The sequence below is a fragment of the Lissotriton vulgaris genome, chromosome 3_1, assembly GCF_964263255.1.
Source record: "Lissotriton vulgaris chromosome 3_1, aLisVul1.2, whole genome shotgun sequence".
In the NCBI taxonomy this organism is placed as follows: domain Eukaryota; kingdom Metazoa; phylum Chordata; class Amphibia; order Caudata; family Salamandridae; genus Lissotriton; species Lissotriton vulgaris.
In genome coordinates this window covers 1,239,937,258-1,239,956,914 of record NC_141689.1, presented here as the reverse complement: position 1 = coordinate 1,239,956,914, position 19,657 = coordinate 1,239,937,258, and the positions used below count along the sequence as shown (strand labels likewise).

The 19,657-nt window shown below is 43.3% G+C and overlaps 1 protein-coding gene across 2 annotated transcripts in view; it reads right to left on the bottom strand.

The window, feature by feature from the left end:
• LOC147727720 (uncharacterized) overlaps positions 1-19,657 on the bottom strand; it is a 155,724-nt gene that overhangs the window by 135,726 nt on the left and 341 nt on the right. Inside the window, exon 2 of one of the 2 annotated variants that reach the window (XM_086961715.1) lies at positions 8,226-8,346. In XM_086961715.1, coding sequence (XP_086817841.1) covers positions 8,226-8,346 — 121 coding nt within the window. Of the gene's footprint in view, positions 1-8,198; positions 8,347-19,657 lie in introns of both variants that reach the window. The other variant, XM_086961714.1, reaches the window with a different exon arrangement.

Here is a 19,657-nt window from a genome sequence, read left to right as displayed (position 1 = left end):
GTGGGCAGCTAGATAGAGTCCAAAAACCCCTCTAGCAGGTGACTGGGGCCAACACCTTTGGCCTTGTACAACTGCTTATAGTGGTCAGTGAGGGCCCGGTGGATTTTGCGTTGTGTATACACCAGCACCCCGTCCACCCTGCAAATTGCTCCTATCGGGGCACGGCGTTCCTCGTCCGTATCAACCAAGCCAATAGGCGACCCACTCTGTCCGCCCTAGCATGTGTTCTGCCCATGTAGGCCTCCATGCGGTCACCGCCATGTAGTGTCCCGAGGGTCGCCACCGCTTCAAAGACCTACTGCCGCTCCATTCTGATTCTCTCTGGGCTGGGCGCTACTGCGCTCGGTCTTGCAAGTTGGTGTGCCCCCCGGCGCCTACGCCTTCTGGACCGCCTCTCCGGTCAGCTGCCGACCTCTGCATCTGGAGGTCTCGTTCCTGTCCACTGCCCCGACCCCACCAGCCAATCACACACATCCGCCAGGGAATCGAAAAAGCGGGTTCCCTCCTTCTGGACCACTCTCAGCCGGGCCGGAAACAGCAGGGAGTAAGGCAGCTCCAGTTCCCTAAGTTGACGCTTCGCCGCCATGTAATTACTTCTTCGCTGCTGCACAGTTGCTGTGTAGTCCAGGAAGAACATAACTCGGCTGCTGCCCACATTCAGGTCACCTAGTTCCCACGTTTCACGCAGGACCATGTCCCTGTCCCAGTAATTAAGAAGTTTGAAGAGGAATGGGCGGGGTCTGGCCCCCAGTCTGGGTTTCTGTGCCGGTAGTCTGTGCACCCTTTCCACGACAAATTGTTGAGATAGTGCCCCCTGTGGCAGGAGGTCACGCAACCAGCGCTCAACGTACTGCTCCGGGTTTCCCCACCGCGCGGATATTATTGCGCCGGGAGTGCCCTTCCGTGTCGTCTATCCGATCTTCAAGTGCATGGGCCCGGTCGATCATGTCCTGCAGCGCTGCGGTGTGACTCTGGGTAACGAGCTGGAGCTCCTGAAGTGTTTGACTATGTACTGCAACTTTCTCAGCCAGCTTACAGTGGTCAGCGTGGAGGGGGGTGAAGTCCGACGTGACCTTGTCGATCCTCGTTTCTAGGGTCTCCTTGGTATGGTCCAGGGTAGTGCCAATCCTCTCCACCGCCGCTAGTACAGAGTCCATCTTGGCCGAGAGGGCCGCTGCTTGCGGCTCCATGTCCCCAGTGTGGCGCCCTTGTTGGGGGTCCAAGCTCCCTGCCTGCGTCTGTCCTTGCTGCGACTTGTCCCGCAGCCGGCCCATCGCAAGTTGTTGAGCAGTTAACATCCACAAGCTGTTTGCAGGCTATGAGGGCACAACCAGTTGCAGATCCTCCGGACCAGAGCCCCCTCCAGCCGTCTAAATGAAAGAGTGCTGTGTCGCGTGGCTAACAGAGCATTCCAAGGGGGGGGGGGGGGGGGCTTTTTCCTGAGCAACAGCTAGCGTTCCACAGCCCGTTCCTCAGGGGCCCGATGCACAGTCCCAAAGGCTGGGGAGAACCATCTACTATGTGCCAGCCGCAGGTACCAGAGAGCCCTCAACGTGCCTTCTGGTCAGTGCGGGGGTTCTCCTGCCACTCCTTGCTTGTTCTGGGGCCCCGCACCACTGTCTTTTCTTCTCAGGTGTACTGCCCAGCAGGACCTCCCGGGCCTCTCACTGTTCTCAGCAGAGTCAGTACTGGCACGCCACGACCCCACCAGGTACACCTGATAGTCCCTAGGCGCTCCAGCTCTATTGCTCCACCACTGCGTGCAGCACCACCACGACAGGGCTGCACCTGGGTAGGTCCTGGTCGGTCCGCTCGTGGCAGCGCGTTTGATCAGCCCCTCAACAGGGGCCGCACTCTCCTGGCAGCGTCTCCCAAGTCCCAGACTCGCAGAGTCCCACTAGAAATCCCCAGGTGCCCCACTTACTATTGTCAGGCACGTCCTCAGTCCTCAGGCTCACCACTTGCGCCAAGAGCGCTCCACACCAGTGCCGAACCCACTCAAAATGTCGCCTCCCTCAAAATGTCGTCCACTCCCTACCGCGCTAATCTGTGGGCCAGCAGAGTCTCCTTGCCCGGTGACAAACAGCTCTCTCCAACTCCTCTGTGGCCTCCGATTCCTCCGGTCGCTTCAGGTACACCACCTCCTAGGCCCTGCACATTGGATGGCTGATCCAGGGCTGTACCACCAGCCACAACGTGTTGTCTAACAGGGGGGCTGACCACCTGTTCTGCCCCGCACCCCACAGTTAATGTGTGACAATCTCTAGGGTACACTTCAGTCCTCCGAGGGGACGAGGCCAGGCCGCACCTCACCTTAGAAGGGGTCTCGCAGCACACCCAGGTCTCATTCCTCGCCTCTCTGCCAGCAAGTAGAGGCCGCCAAATCCCTGCAGCTTTCTGCAGCTCAGTCATTGCAGGGCCCGCACCACTCACAGGGCCTACACAGGGCCAGGACCCCCACTCACTTTCCGCTGCCCCGCGCCACAGCTCAGATGACTCAGTGTATGGATCACGTGAGCTTTTTGTAGTTCTTTTCGTAACTGAACTACTTGTTCCCAAAGCAATTTATGCTTGATTGTGCCACCTTTTGCATTTTTGAAACCGTTTTCAATCCAGTTCTGCAAGTATTCGTTATAAGAGTGAACGCAATAATATGAATCGCACACTATGAGTGTGGGCAATTCGCGAACTGTATTTTAGAGCGCCATCTTGAAAGCCTGTAGTTCAGCTCGCTGAGCTGTACAATCTCCGAGAGATTGTGTTTTTGTCACATAGGTCGGAATTTACCATCACGCCAGTGACCTTTAACGATCGCGCACGCAGCACTATAAGCTTGTTTACCCCCAATAGCGGGCTGTGCTGATCCGTCAGTATAAATGATACATTCATACTGTTCTAGAGGCAGAATTTCAGTAGGCAGAGGACATTCTTGTTCATACTGTAGAAATTCTTGTGTTTTCAAATAAGGGTCAAAAACGTATTCAACGTCTGTTGCAGCAATAGAATTAACCCATTGTATCCATTTTGGATGTAAAGCTTTTGCATTCTGAATGCTCGCTTTTTTTACTGCTTCTAAAGCAGGTACAGGTGTAACGACCATTATGCGTTTTCCCTGTGCGAGGGCTCTCTCTTTTGCTACTGCAGTTTGAACCGGTCAGAATTTTTTCTGTAGAAGTGAATTTTATTTCTGCTTGTGTGTACAAGTGTGTTTAATAAGCAATTGGTACTTTTTCCCCATCATTAAAGGTTAAAGGTTAAGTAAGTGAATCTGCATCTTCCTGGAATGATTCGGATTACTAAGTTGCGTATATTTACGCGTGTTTGCAAATGTGTGGTTGCTAACATGTCTGTTTGCACTGAACGCAAAATTTCTGTGTGTTTTTGAGTCCAAAAAATGTGTTTGAAATCCGGTTTGATTAATTCGTAGAGATGTTTAACCCTTTCTGCATAATTTAGAATGTAAGTTCTTCCGAAATTTAGGAAACCTAGAATGGACTACGTTTTTCAGCGTTTTTGGAGGTTGGAGCAGCGCACATTTCTCAAAAAAGTTTGCCGCCAGGCTTTTGCTTTCACTTGATAATTCATATCCTACAAACAGGACGTTGAGGTGGGCAATTCGTGATTTTTTAAAATTGAATTTGTACCCCTCAGAGGCGAAGCCCAATATTATGGTGTTCACCCTGTGCAAGTGCCTGTCTAAGTCATTGTCTGTTAGATAGATGTCATCGACATACGATAATGCTTCATCATCATACGTCTGTAGTAGCTCTGTTACTCTGGCTGAAAATAACCCTGGACTATTCTTGAATCCCTGTGGGATAGGACAGAACTGACACTGTGTCCCCATGATTGAGAAAGCGGTCAAATGCCCGCTTTCTGGTGCAATATTTTGACAGAAGAAACCATTAGAAATATCTAATGTTGTCTTATATTTTTTACACACAATGTTATTCATTAGTGCTGCACTGTGTGCATTTTGTACTGGAAAAGTTTTGAAACAGGAGTTTATATGTGTGTAATCCAAAACTAGACGATATGAATTGTCTGGTTTGGATACAGGAAACAAAGGATTATTCATTGACGCGGTGCATGTTTCAATCAACCCTTGGTATTCAAGTTGATCTAAGATCTCCCTGACCTGTTTTTAGCTTCTTGCTTAACTGGGTACTGCCTTTGTGCAGTTAGTTAAGTTTTTAACGTGATTTTATGTGGAGGAGAATCCTCATCCCATTCCACATGATTTTTATATAATGCAGGTGCCTGGGCAACTGCCCATTTTCTGGCATATGTGTATTTTTTATGAATTGAAATGTGGTTGGAGAAGGCTGGCATAATGATTTCTTCGCCATGTGGGCACTCCCTGACAAATTCAGGTGGCCAGTTTTGTTTAGCTAGAAGAATGTCATAACCCTTAGAGAGCTTCTCCCAAAAGAGCACTCTTATTTTTCTAGTTATATCCCCCTCCATCCGGAGTGCTATTTCATATTAATTGTGTGGGACACTAACCCTGGTATCAGCAGTTTCAACTTGGATGTACTCATTGAAGCCCACTGTCTCCAGATGATCCTTCACAATCTTGCGAGCTACGGCAACGGTTAACATTGTCTGAGCCCATTCCCCGTTCTTGAGTTGTGTCCTCAAGATCCTCGGCATGTCAAATTTTAAGACCTGCTACCTTCTTTTTGGTGAATTGAGTTTTCTTATTTTTTGGATTGGGTTGATCGTCTTTGGACTTCACGTGTTCTTCCTTTTGTTCTGATCGTCCTCTTCTTTCCGATTTCTGTGATGAAGTCTGAAAGGTACGAGAGGAACGTGTATCAGTATCTTGATATCTATTAGGTTTTCTCAAATTATCCCTATTCCTGAGGTTATACCTCCTTTCAGGGGGCTCCTTTTGAGGAGACCTACCTCGGCATTGAGAACGCTTTTGTTTAGAAGTTTGTTGAGTGTTCTCCTACTTCTTTTTAGAAGTAGTGAGAGTGTTTTTAATAAAGACCTTTTCAGGGTTTTCAGTCAGCTGGAGTTTTACTGGTTTACCACCCAAACTGTCTCTACCTAGTTCTTCATAGGATTTTTCAATTATTCTGGCTAGGTGTTCTTGAGGTTGCTCTGTTACATCAAATTCCCTTAACTTTTGGCGGATCGCCACAGATGCTGCTTCACCTTTAATATTAGCTAATATTATTGTTGAGACCTGTTTGAAATCTTTCAGTAATTTCATACCTAGATTTAAAGCAGGCTCTGACCCGTATTCATTTTGAATTAGTGCCTTACCAAACGTTGGGTGCCATGTAGTGTAGTTCCTATATTCCCAATAGGCTCTGCACATTGGAATAATGTATCCTATAGTTTAGACGTAGGACTGAGGTCTAATAGGTCTCTATCAAATATATAAAACTTAATAATGAATGCCAGATAGCTCAGAGGTCACTAGAAACTTTCTCGAATTCACAAGAAGGGATTAGTTTCTGACAACCGCATAAACATGACAACCTTGTTTCCCAAGAATAAGAAAAGTACTCTAGAGTCGCAGAAACAATAGATAAGTATTTCACTCAGTCAATTGTGCATGCTTCGTTTCTACAGAGGTGCAGAGAAATAGAGAGACGGGCGTTTTCAATAAAAGGTTTTATTGAACAGTGTTTTTTCTCATGCAAGAAAAGTGAACTACTACAATCGTAATGCACACTGCAAAGTATAATGTGTACAGCGAGAACAATATTATAAAATAATACTGTAAGAGCATTGTATGGTTTCTAAACCATATATAAATACATACATAAATAACAAAGGCTAAAAAGTACTCAACTGGTGCTTCTAAAATACGCCTACCGCAATGTACCTAACCTAAGCCTAGTATGCGGGAAGGAGTAAGTGTGGTGTAGCATAAGTTTAGTTTTTCTTTGCCAAGAATCTATCCAAGGTTTCTCTAGGTTCTAATCAGCTCCATATCTTTAGTTTAGAATGAAGGAGGTCTGGTTTCTCGGTCTCCGGACTCGATTTCCCAACACCCCGCAAGGGGAGCTTGGAAACACTGGAGCTGGATTCTCGCCGGGAGAAATGCAGCCTCTCGATCAGTGCGTCAGCTGGAGGGTAGACTTCCTCTGCACTTGCTGTAGCGAGCTGCGTTGGGCAAGTAGATAGTCGAACTGCTCCGAACCACCGTGTCGAGCAAGTGAAGGCATATTTATACCTGGAAGGTGTCTAATTTGGTGTAAAGCCAGGCATAATAATGTCAGGAAAGAACCCCAAGGGAATAGTAGTTCTTTGTAAAGTACATGAGTTCTTGGACAAATCAATATTCAAGCAAGGGAAGGTCCTTGACTGCTTAAGCCGATTTTCCAAGAAATCGTTGTGACGTTTTGATACGGGTGGAAGTAGCCATGTCTGTATTTTGTCTGCATGAGCTATTTCTAAATAAGGGAATGACTTCTATGCCTATAATAGGGCAGTTTGAATTGTACCTATATAAGGGCATGAATAGGGAAAATTCACTCGGATCCTAAAACGCCATACAACAATAATGTAGAGATGTCTGCCAGCCCAGTGGGCATCCTTTACATTGACAGGAACCGCTGTCACCACGGTTCTGGTCAATGTAGGAAAAGTTTAACTGACTGCTTGGTTTATCATGACTGGCTGGCAAACTTTCCCAAAGTTTAAAAATTTTCCAAAATGAACTCCTAGAGAGGAAGTTTGTTGTTGAAAAATAAAAAATAATAATAGCCCCTACATTAGTTTTCCCCCCATCATGTGGGGGGTATTTTTTCTTGTTTTACTGTCTCTCGCCACCAGGATATACCAGGCAGTGATGGTCCATGTACAAAACCAAGCATAAAAGGAAAAAAAGCTATCCGACAGCCCACTTTTAAAAAGGGCAAATGGGTGGATGGCTTTCTTTCAAGACCACCTGCTCCGCTAGGCCCTTGAAGGACGTTTTACACTGACTAGGTAAAATGTACTCAGTCTGCGTAAAACCTGCCTCAAAAATAAGGCAGGTGGACTTTGAGTTTGGCAGACATAGTACTCAGTTGCAGTTGCAACACAGTTCCTGCCCGCAAAACTCTAAATGACTCCCAGAGGCAGAACTAATGAAAATCAGTACAGAGCCTACTCCTTGTGGGAACAATCCATTCTGAAAGTTTGCCACCTCACACATTCACCCTGTGGCTCACTGCTTTTTTTTGAAATTTCACTGACTAAGCTACACCCCTGATCTTGACCGGAAGTCAGTATCAAGGTTTGCATAACCTTTTTGAAGGGAATGTCGACCTCTCCTGAGCATTAAAGGTAAGAGGGGAGAAGAAAAATTCCATGAGTCTACTACAAGGGCCTCACATTTTTATACTGCTGAATTGTAGTTTTGATATGAGTTCAGTATGCCTAATTTACAATGCATGCTCAGGCTAATGTCTGGGTAGCTTGGTTGGGAGTCACTCCAACCCTTTGTCACAGGAGGCTCTGTGAAGAATGCACAACAAAGAAGAACTTTTATGGACTAGGCTTGTCACATCACCTGGGTTGTGTGGCAAAGAATTATGTTGTACTCAAAGTCATTTTAAGAGTTTGCTACAAGTGCATGCATGCCTGACTCTCACCTGCACCTGGAACATTCCTTCTAAATACAGGTAAGAGAAGGTCTATTGTGTTAATCTCGGGCTCACATTACTGTACATCTGAAATGTGAGGAGTAGCACGAAACAGGATCTGTCATTCAGCTGCATTAATGATCAAATTCTGTCAACTAAGCATAGAATGTCCACGTTGGTAATCTGAGAGTCAGAGAATCGTACCTTTGAAATATGAGATATAGCGTATAATCGAAGCAGTCATTCAGCTGCCTTAGTTGTCAAATGCTATCAAATGATGTACAGCAACTTGTCAATTTGTATCTGTTGTTCATGATAAAGATTAAGTCAAGAATATAGATAAAATGTTTCAGATAAGATATATATCTTCTTTTGAAAAACTCACACTTGCAAATATTTATGGGTTTTGTCTAATAAAAAGACAATACTCTGCTTTCATTTAAACGTCACCCTAAGACTGCTTGATGGTAAATAAATTGTGGAATTTATTGCTTATTTATATAGTTACATTATGTACACCCAGCTTTACGGTAAAAGGAAACAAGCATAAAATATAAATACATTGTAAACAGAGAAAAGTAAAGCCAAGCATCTCACATATGACAATACCTGCAAATAAAGAGAGTGAAACTGTACCTAGTGAGATCAGGGCGTGGTGAATTTCCTTCATCACATTTTTATAAAGATTCTTCTGCCAGTCATGTAAGAGCTTCCACTCCTCTTCAGAGAAATAGTCAGACACATCGTGGAAAGATACCTGTGTTGTAATCAGGAAATTGTTAAGCAACTGCTCAGTAACACCATAAGGTAAAACAAAATAGAGACTGAAGACATTATAACTTCTAACATTTTTTGGCTGATTTTATTATTTGGCCTTCATGTTAGTTCTATGTGTGTATGGGTGGCAAACATATAAGTATAGTGAAATTCATATTTGAAGCAGAACGGTATGCAGATTAATAAATTGTGGTTTGTAAAACACGGGTAGATGGTCTAACAGTGTCACTGTAGTTTAGTAAAGAAATACATGTACAACACACACACATTTGTATTTCTATGCACCTTAGAGACTTAGAGACATTCTTCTGTCCAAAAATATGATCCTGTGTAATTGTCCATTATGTTCTAAGTTTGAAAAGCACATTATGCACTTTATCTTTTAATAACCACAGGAAGTATTGACCCTAGGGACACTACAATGTCTTAAACAAGCATTGGCAACGCCAATATTTTTGCCTATGCAAAATCTATTGGCTTTGTTAATGTTTTTTGACATGTTGCACGTCAGTTGACCTGTATAACATGGCTTAAAGTGAAAAAATGTGCTATGACGCGGCCAGATTTGACCACGTCAAGGCATTTTTTTTCTTTAAGCCATATGTTCCAATCATACGAGGATATGTATAGCAGTAAATTTCTGATAGTGTCTGCCAGGCTCTGTGTACAAATCGCACCTGTTTGAGAACGAGACTCTCCATGTGGATGTCAAAGGTTTTTGCACAGCATAAGTTAATAAAAAATTTATTTGCTTCAGAAGTTTTCACACCTTTTTTGCTACCACAGTCCACTACTGCCACCTTCCAATAGAAATGCAAGGCCAAGGTGAGTGTGAGCTACTACAGGGGCTGACTGAGGTTCCATATCACCCTTGCGTTAATGTTGCAGCAAAGCTGAAAACAGGTTTTCTCCTGTAAAATTTCATAACGTACCTGTCACCTTTTAAACCGATGAGTCACCTGTAGACAAAAAGCGAGGCCTATCTTCACCCCCTTTAACCTAAAAACTGTAGCAACATTGCAGTGGTGCGCCACTTCCCCTAAAGTTCTGCAAGAGAGCGATAGAGAACTGTGATCTTTCCTTTTAGTGTAATGTGGCTGATATGATCCATAGTTTCAGTGCGTACAACACATTGCAAGTTTCAACAGCGACAATAGGTTGTTTTTAAAAACTGAAAAATTCATACAGTTGCACATCATAAATAATTACGATGTTTAATAAAAGACAGCACAAATACCTTACAAGGTCTCAATAAAACCATAAATGATATCAATCAATCAGGGGTTTATATTGTGCAGTACTCACCTGTGAGGGTCTCTATGCGCTTTGAGGGGCGGCTCCGCATCAGTCGAAGAGCCAGGTCTTGAGGTCTTTCCTGAATGTGTGCTGGGTCGGGGAGCGCCTGAGTTCACCAGGAGCTCGCTCCAGGTTTGGGCTGCGATGTAGGAGAAAGCTCTCCTCCCGATTATGTTTCTGCGGACGCGGGGGACCTGTGCCAGGGCGAGGTCAGCAGAGCGGAGTTCCTCTTGGGTACGTGGGAGGATGCACTCTCGTTGAGGTATTTGGGTTCGATGTTGTTGAGGGATTTGTAGGTGTGGGTGAGGAGTTTGAAGGTGACCCTCTTCTTGACGGGGAGCCAGTGGAGACTTCGTAGGTGTTGGGTCATGTGCTTGTGACAGGTTGTCCCGAGGACGAGTCTGGCTGCAGAGTTCTGGAAGGTTTGGAGTTTGTGTAGAAGAGTTTTGCTGATTCTGGGATAGAGGACATTTGCGTGGTCCAGTCTGCTGGTTATGAGTGCGTGGGTGACGGTCCTTCTGCAGTCTTGGGGGATCCATTTGAAGGTCTTGCAGAGGATGCGAAGGCAATTGAAACTAGTGGAGGCGACTGCGCTGATCTAGCAGTTCTTGGAGAGGGAGGAGTCATGGATTATGCCGAGGTTCTGGCCGTGGTCTGTAGGGGTGGGTGGGGCTCCCGAGGGTGGCAGGCCACCAGGTGTTGTCCTAGGCGGAGTTGCAGGGTCCGAGGATGAGGACCTCGGACTTGTATGAGTTGAGATTCAGGCAGTGGTATTTCATCCGGGCTGCCACATTCTTCATTCCTTCTTGGAAGCAGTCAGGTGTCTTCGGGGTTCTTCGTTAGTGAGAGGATGAGCTGGGTGTCAATGGCGTAGGATACGATGTTGAGCCTGTGTTGTCCGACGATGGCGGCGAGGGGGGGGGGGGGGTTCATGTAAATGTTGAAGAGCGTGAGGCTGAGTGATGATCCCTGGGGTACTCCGCAGTTGATTTCTGTGGGTTTGGAAAGGAAGGGAGGGAGTTGAAGCCTCTGGGTTTTGCCGGACAGGAAGGATTGGATCTCCAGTCGAGGGTGGCTCATTGTATTCCGCGTCGCGAAGTTATAAAAGGTGCAAATGTTATTCCGAGTGATCTGCATTAACATTAGTTAATGAGACTACAGGCATTGGAGGAGGGCGGATGATTAAACACCATGGGAGGAGGTCGGGCAAACAACCATGGGAATGCAATGGATAGTGCGGGGTGAAGAAGATGAAAAAAGGAATAGCTGCTGAAGTCTGTGGCCAGTGGAAGCAGTACTTGGTGCAGGCCCCGGCATGACGACAGAAGAAAGGAAGAGGTGCTAACCAGCAAGGAAATGAGAGTGGCGTGGAAGCCCACGAGAGCCAGCCAATGGTAAATAAAGGGCTGGGGCCAACCAATGGTAAGTAAAGACAAGTAATAGGCGGGTTCTAAGCCCCTTCCAAGGTTTATTTTTAAATACAAGAGATTTTGCAAGAGCTGTGCAGACTAAACCTAAAAGTGACACGGGGATATTGTCCAACATGCTCCAAGCTTGTACAGCACCTATGCACTCTGTTTTGCGATGTTTGTACTCAAGACTAACGGAGTTATACTAGGCCAGGACTTATGACCTTAATTAAAATGCAACAATTGAATGATATTGTTTATGAATCTATTAAATATACACAAGATTAGACAATTTAAAGTTTGATGGGGAAAAGTTGGTATAAACATGACTACGCTTGTTTAAAAGCTCGGATTCATCGATGATGGGAGTGCAAGATGATTTACTACACTAGACACAATTCAGACTGCCGTGAAATAACATATTACACAATTTTTGTGGTGCAAATAAGTCCTATTTAGAGATGATTATCTGATAAAATCTTAACTTTTAGATATAATGTACACAGGTGTACTACTTAATTTGATACAGTACTAATAATGGAATAATCCCCACGTTTTCCTTTTTGTAATGACTTTGTTCTGTGAGCCTGGTTACAGTAAATATTTGAAACACTAATCAAATGTATGAGCAACGAAATATGTAATAAAGTTTCTCAAAAAATGCTTGTAAGATATGTGTAACTCTGGGGATAGCTCTGCTCTCTAAAGCTAATACCTGTAAAATCTATGTCAATTGAGGTATTGTTCGGCTGTTTGATGTATGAACCTAAATTCTTTATCTCTTATCGACTACAGGCGGGTCTCTGTTATCTGAGAGCCAAAAAATTATCTGTGGCCGTATTGATTAAGTGTTTCAGCATTTCTGAAAGAGACTTCTAGCCACAGATTCCTCGCCTTCTGGCTATTCCCTAGGCATCAGACTGGATACGGAACCTTTTTTGTAGTACCGTGGTGCTCCAGAAAGAGGCACTGTACGGATCCACACAGACGCTGTTCTGCTCCGGAATGGCATGCGGGCCATGTATAGGCACCTCACCTGTGCATCATGTCAGTTTCTTTCTTTCTGTTCCCTTAGATGTGGATCTGGAGCTTCTCTCATCTCTCAGATAGTGAATTTTACGCCAAATTATTCCACAGTGGGTAAGGGATGTCACCTGCTAAATCGACAGGTTTTAAGCCCTGTAAGGACTTTTTACAAACAGATGTCTGTGACAAATCCCCACCAGGTTTGCTTGTTGTGTTTGGGTAGGGTCACCACTCCAAGACCTCCGGGGACTGTGCGATGAGTACCTGAATGATTTAGTGAACGGGAGGCACCACTTTACATCACCAAGCACAAGGAGGTACAGCGCTGTGACTGCTCCAATGTCCACTCCAAGTTGAAAGTCATTCCCAATCCCTCTCCAGTTCTGGAGTCAAGACAAAATGCTTGAGGCTGGTCTTCATCACGTTTCAACTCCTTATGCTTGTCATTAGATGATGAAGTAGAGTTCCGCTCCTTCACATCATTCAATGGTCCTGTTCCTGCTAGCAAAGTCAGCTGACATCAGAACAGATTCCACAGCTGGTTATGAAACAACACAATGTCTGCACATTGGAGTTTCCAAGGCATCTCTTGCTCTGAGAAGTGTTCCGCCTCATGGGAAACTCAAGACTCCTGTATGCCTTTCCGTCACTACTGTTCCTGCCCTATGTTCTCAAGAAGATCAGGACAGACCGGCCCAAGTCATCCTAGTGGCTATGGACTGGGCACATGGAGTATGGCATCCAGAACACCTGGGCTTGAACATCTGTCCTGTGATAAGGCTGCCCCTCCGAGAGGATCTGCTGTCGCAGCAGAATGGTCAGGTTCTCTTGCCTTTTCAATCGTCACCTTTGAGTGAAGATTGAACAGCGACAGCTGAACACCTTTAGCCTTCCTCCAGAGGTGGTTGAAGTCATCATGGCAGCCAGGTGTCCCTAGACAAAAGCTGTATACGCCTATCGTTGTCACAAATATGTGCTTTGGTGCAGCACTCACCAGATGAAACTCTTCCAGGTCAAACTGTCTGATCTTTTATCATTTGGGTTGTTTCTTGTCCAGCAAAGCCTTAATCTGTGCACAATTAAAGGTTATCTTTTGGTCGTCTCAGCCTTCTTACGGTTGCCTGATCTGCCCTCTTTCTTTAAATCATCTGTTGTGATGCATTTTTTCATAGTGTTGTAACATATGTTTCCTCCATCTCCATTTGTGATGCCCCAATGGGATCTCAATCTTGTCCTCAAGTATCTGATGTGTTCTCCATTCTGCCGCTCCACAGTTGTCTTTTATGTCTTCTCACCATCAAATCAGTTCCAAGTCGCCTTCTCTTCAGCACAGCTATGAGTGAGCTTCAGATTGTGTGTTCATACTTCATTCACCACCTTCTTAACCAATAAGATGGTTCTGGGTACTAGGGCGTCCTTTCTCCCAAAAGTTGTGATGCTGTTCAACATTGGCCAGTCTATCACCCTGCCGGCATTCTAATTGCCACCTCACCCCTCCAAGGATGAGGAGAGGATCAATTGTTTGGACCCTTAAGAGAGCCCTCAGCTTCTACATCGATAGTACCAAAGACCACCGGGTGGACGATCAATTTTTTCTGGGGTTCGCAGGAGCCCAAAAAGTCAAGGGTGTGCAAAATCATATCATCTTGCGCTGGATGGTGCTCTGCATTAAGATCCATTATACTCTGGTGACGAAGCAGCCTTTGGAAGGACTGCATGCCCATTCCATCAGGGACAAAGCTGTTAGCATATGGTGTGATTATCCTAGACATCTGCCAAGCAGCTAAGTGGGCATCTCTCCATAGGTTCAAAAACCACTATTGTCAGAACAGCTAAGTCCACAGAGAACGGCATTTTGCTGTTTCATCACATAAAGCTATCTCCTTCTTTTTCAGTGTATTGCCCTGTTTATACCATCTCATGTTCATCTGGTAGTATTGAGAACTACCTTCAACTTATAACTGCCCTATGCCAACCTGATCAACTAAACCTGCCTTAATATAACATTTCCAATTACCAAGTAGTCCATAATAACACAGTGAGAATATTTTCTGCAATGGAGTCCTAGGAAACTATCTCACCAACTCTAAAGCCAACAACCTACTGCCCGTTTTCACTAGATCCTCTACCTGACACACAAGTATAGCATGTTAAGTACATCAGCAACAAAATTCAGTACTACTCCACTAGAGACTATGTGCCCTACCCCTTAAAAGTTGTCTTTGGAACACAAGGACCTTCTGCAATACAGCTAAAGACCCCACTTTCAGAAAAAAAGCTAATTTACCTTTTATTTAGTCGTTTGTGCATCTATGCCTCCTAAATTGTAAGCACTGAGGGCAATTCAATTTGCAAGCCATTGCCATAAGAATATGGTAGAAATTAGAGAAGGTAAAAAGGAAAAATAAGACACCAAAGCTTTTCTTGCTAAGCAACAGTGGTATATAACTCTATTCTAGGTAAATTTGGCAAGTCCCCATCCATTCTCCACTTCCGGATCGCGCTGAAGACTTGTGTTTTCAAGGAACACCTTCTCAAAATATAACCTCTCTGCTGTTGAATTCTTAGAGAAGCACCTCACTTCCCTCACCCCCATGGTTCCTGCACTCTGTTCCCTGCTAGCTCCTTCATTAAGTCTACATTACCCTTTGTGTCATTGGTCCCGAGTCTACTAGGAACAGAATTTCATGACCACTGTAACAATAAATGTTACAAACTAGTGGAGAGTCCAAAAAGAAAACACATAATTACACTGTTTAATTAAAGAACAATTACATTTCTTTGTTGACCATCTCAATACAATATAAATTTCATTAGTTCTTCATTATCATTTTGCAAATTCTTATCTTCACGTAGTACGTAACATTACTTCCAAGGTTCGGTGTTGTTAGTTTAAATGTTATTGATGTAGTACAATCAAACAATTTCAGATTTCAAAAGAGTCATTTTCCATTTATACCAAGTGTAATAATTGGTTTTTTTAAATGTTGTACAGCCAACGTGTTTCGCGGCACTCCATAATCATACTATGGTATTATTATGTTTTTCTTTTTTGGACTCTCCACCAATTTGTAACATTATTTGTTACTGTGGATCATGAAACGTTGACACTAGGGTTGTTTTTCCAGAGATTTGCCAACCCGATGAGTTAAATCCAGCAAGGCAGTTATTACCCAGAAAAAAAAAACCTGGTTTGGGCATTTTTACTAGTTTAATAGGAACACCCTACCTTTCCTATACTCCTGTCTCCCTTCCACCTCTTCTTCTGTGCATCCTACATCTTCTCACCCATCTGGGCCACTTATATTGTTTTCTCATTTACAGTACAGCGCTCCATTGCATTACATCTAGGTTTCCACTACATAGAGAGTTACATATAGACAAACATTCCATTCATTCTTGACAAATTCAGGTTATTGTTTTGTGGCATATCTAATGTTTCAACGTGAAGACTGAGTGGGGAGAAAGGAGGAGCGCAATTCACTTGCGTACTTAGAAATTACACAAGATGTGAATGAATGAATAATCTTTATTGTTCAGTAAATTAAAATATACTGTTTCATCAAAACAAAAAAAATTCCCAATTTTGAAACAGCCTCCAATAAAATCCATCATTTACATATGTCTATACAGTCTTCATTCCTTTGTTATAAAAAGTCTTTTTTGTTTTCTTTTTTTTAACGCACCTGGGCACGTATCAACCAGGACCCAGTTAAAAGAAAAAGATATTTACGGAATGAATCATACATGCTAACATTTCTAATTCAAGGACTCAGGTAAACCAAGATCAAAGTCATGTAAAGTGTATATAAAAAGGAATACACAATGTAAACATCACATGGTAGGATTGCTAATACTAATATTCTAAAAAGGCCAGATGGTGCCTTAGCTTAATTTCAAGATAGTGCAAAAGATACTCGTGATAAAGTGCTTAGTGCTTGACTTTTTCTTCCCCAGGTATTAAACTACTAAACTTCAAAATATAAAACATATTAGCTTGACATATGTTCAGGATAGAGGTGCTTTGTGCGTTTAAAATTAAAAGGAATAAACAATATAATTCATTTATGATTAGAACACGGATTCAAATCCTCAAGGAAACAAAACAATATGCTTGTGTTCAATTCAAAATTCATCACTCTAATCATGCTGGAAAAGGTAACTTACAATTAAATAACTATATTAGTTCAAAATACATAAGGAAAAGTGTTTAGCATGCTAAAAACCACCAAAATAACAACCACAGAGATAAAACATAATTACTATGCTAGTGAGCTTGGTCCGGAGGAATAAGGCTTATTTGTTTACTTTGGATCTGCTACCATGCGACACAGGAATAAAAATAAGTGGCCTAAGGAGTAAGTAAATTTTTATTTGCACAATTAATTTAAATCATTGCAAGATACGCCCTCAGGAATAACCTTTAAGGATTAAAAAGAAAAGGCAATGTAAAAATCAATTAGAAACAAAGAGGTTGCAAATTAAATTAAGAAGGGCGCAGGAGACACCGTAGCTAATGTTGATGCGGTCAAAAGGAGCTCCTTTATAGCTCTGTCTTTGCTCATTTTGACTCTGCAGTGCACTATAAACGTAAGAAATTTTAAACAGAACATCCACAGAAATTTCCCTTTGAGACAGGCTGTAACTGTTTGCGCCACATATGTTGCTGTTTTCAATAAAGTACTGTCTAAGCAACCCTTTCCATTCCGCCATTAGAGCTGGACAGGTACCGGCAATATGGCAAATGGCTTCCTTTGGATAGTTACAAAGCCAATGTGAGATCTCAGCAGCTGACCTCTTCCAAACAGGGGAATTAAAATGTATTAGAAAATTGCGTAGTCGAAGTCTCAGCAGTGTGAGCTTAGATTTTAGACCAAAAAGTCCCCTAAGTTTGTTTGAAATTTGAGGAGATCATATGAACCCATTATCATTCATGCAGGAGATCGTTTGGACAACTCTGCCTTGTCGATAAGGGGAGAGATATTTTTCCCAGATTAATTTATAGCTCCATTAAAAGCTGGTTGTGAAAGGGTTTAAGTCCAGAAATCCTCTGCTTGGAAGGTGGTTAAAGCCAGGTTCAGGTAATAATATGCCGGAATGTTTATCCAGTCTTCATCTCAAGATCTCGACTCCGTACGTCAGAGACGTTGGAACAGGTTTAGCAGTTATGACTTGAAGCAGTGGCTGGAGAGACAGGCCTGTCAAAGAAAACCGTAGGATTGTAAATGTGGCACACAAGATGTGTGCTTTTACTGTTTTGAAAGATACAATCTGAATCACCAGATGTTTCATCAAGTAGCCTAGTTATTGAGTTATGCGCATTTTCTTTGTTTTAACATCACACGAGATAGTCCTAGTTGCTTTTGTCTTGTCGTTCAATATAAAGCACAAGCAAAAACCGTTTAGATTCATATGTGCTTCAGAAATGAAAATTTAGGAAAAAATAAGTTGTCCTCTGAATAAGGCACGATTTTTCACTTGTATCGGTCAGAAGATACATAATGCAAATAAATGAGTACAATAGTAAATCTATATTTTTTATGCATCAACTAGTTACAACTATCACTATGTCTTGAGCAGTGCTTTAAATGGGCCGGTACTCACCGGTACTGAGTACCGGCACCTTTTCATTTTCTCCCCTTGAGTACCGTCACTTTTTCAAGAACGAAGAGAGTACCGGTACTCATGGGGACTTGACTTTAACCCAGGCAGCGCTCCTTTCATCTTTCAAGTGATACCTTGGCAGCACTTTTAACAAGCGCTGCACGGAATAAATCATAGGAGCTCTTGTCACCAGGACACAGCATGAGCTGCTATAAAAGTCATCAGGGCAGGGGTGTGTCTGCAGAGTGATTAGCGCTTCCATTGATATTTCACAGTGGGCCTGAGAGGGGTCTGTAAAGTCAAATGGGTGGGGTGGGACGCACAGTTCAGGACTAAACAAAAGAACGTTTGCTAAGCTTTAACCATCGCCACGCATATGAATTACCTACTTGCATGGGTGAATAAGAATGGATCTTATTACCAAACTTGCTCATCCCTATTTTACTAACCTTGGACAGACTGTAAGTCCATTGTAAAATGTGGAGATTGGCACCTGGTTCCCCTGTACAGACGTCAGCTCTGGCCCTAACTCAGATTTGCAAATGTTCCAGGAGAGACTTGTGTACTGGACAGATGGCTCAGTGGGCTGTAGGGCACCAGTTCGATTTAAGGCAGGCTGAAGCCGCATGTCATCCTTAGGCGGTTGATAAAATGAATGCTTTTTAGTTAGATTATCAAAACATCCCTTATGCAATGACCTCATTAGTATTCAGACCTTGAGGTTTGATGCATAAACTGTCCTCATTTCTTTGGAAAGCTTCACATTACGAACTTTATTTCAAACCGTTTGGAAGTGCGAGTGGTTCCCTTTTAAAAGTACTACTTTTATGTACTGAATACGAAATCAAAGCAAATGGGAAATATTTGCTGAAGTGGACTATGTGGATGCTGTTTTCTGAAAGGATGGTTTATCAAAAGTCATAGTAAGTGACAGTGGAGGCTACTTAAAACTGAAACCTTCTAACAGTGCAGAAGTGGGTAAATCTGCCTACCACCCTGAAGGAAATTGGAGTGTGCAACGTTTTAACAGCGAAGATAAATGGGTTATTGAGTTGGCATAAAAACAAATAAACTGAATTGGGAATAAGAAGTAAAACAAGCATTGGAAAAGCCAACAGGTCATGTAATGGGACCGTTCTAAAGAAGCTTTATGAAGCAGCCAGAAGCAAAAATGGGAGGAATGGTAGTGAGTGGGGGTAGAAGAAACAGGATGGGGAGAGGTGGATGAGAGAAGAAACAAGATGGATGAGGGTGGGGAAGGTTATGTGGCCAGCGTTCACGGTGTCATATCGTTAAAAAAAAACTATTGGACAGATACATCCCACATTCTAACAATGCATGCAGATTTCTTGCATACAATTTTGGCATGGTAAAAAATCTAACCCCGCCCCTTGTTCTGCCTTAGCACCGCCCTTGTGCCCACCCTAAACTCCGCCCACTGCTCCATTTGGTGAGTACCTGCACTTATTTTTTTCCATTTAAAGCACTGGTCTTGAGCAATAAAGTGATTTTATTAGTAGAAATTGTTAGTGGTTTAGTAAGTTATTTGTGAAACGATGACCGTGCCACGAAGTCTGAAGAACGCATCTACAGAACCTCAAACTTTTACATATATTACAATTGTTGCATTTTAATTTGGTATTCCAGTAAAGGTTATTGCAACCTGGAGAGTTTGGATTTTCAAACCTAGCTGACAGAGTCTAACTGATCCTTCTCCTTATACTAACCAAACTACAACTGTCGACTGCTGAAGACCTACCCTGTGAATGCACTTTTTAATATCCGTGTCATTCACCATTTAGTAATACTCGGGACATAACCTCATCACTTTGAGACCTCTCCTACACTCACATGAGAAAAATTCCTATAAGCATCTCCCCTCTGACTCGCGCCCATTAAACGTCATCCCAGATGATGTATGCGTCGCTAATAGTTTTACTTGACACAACGTTACTT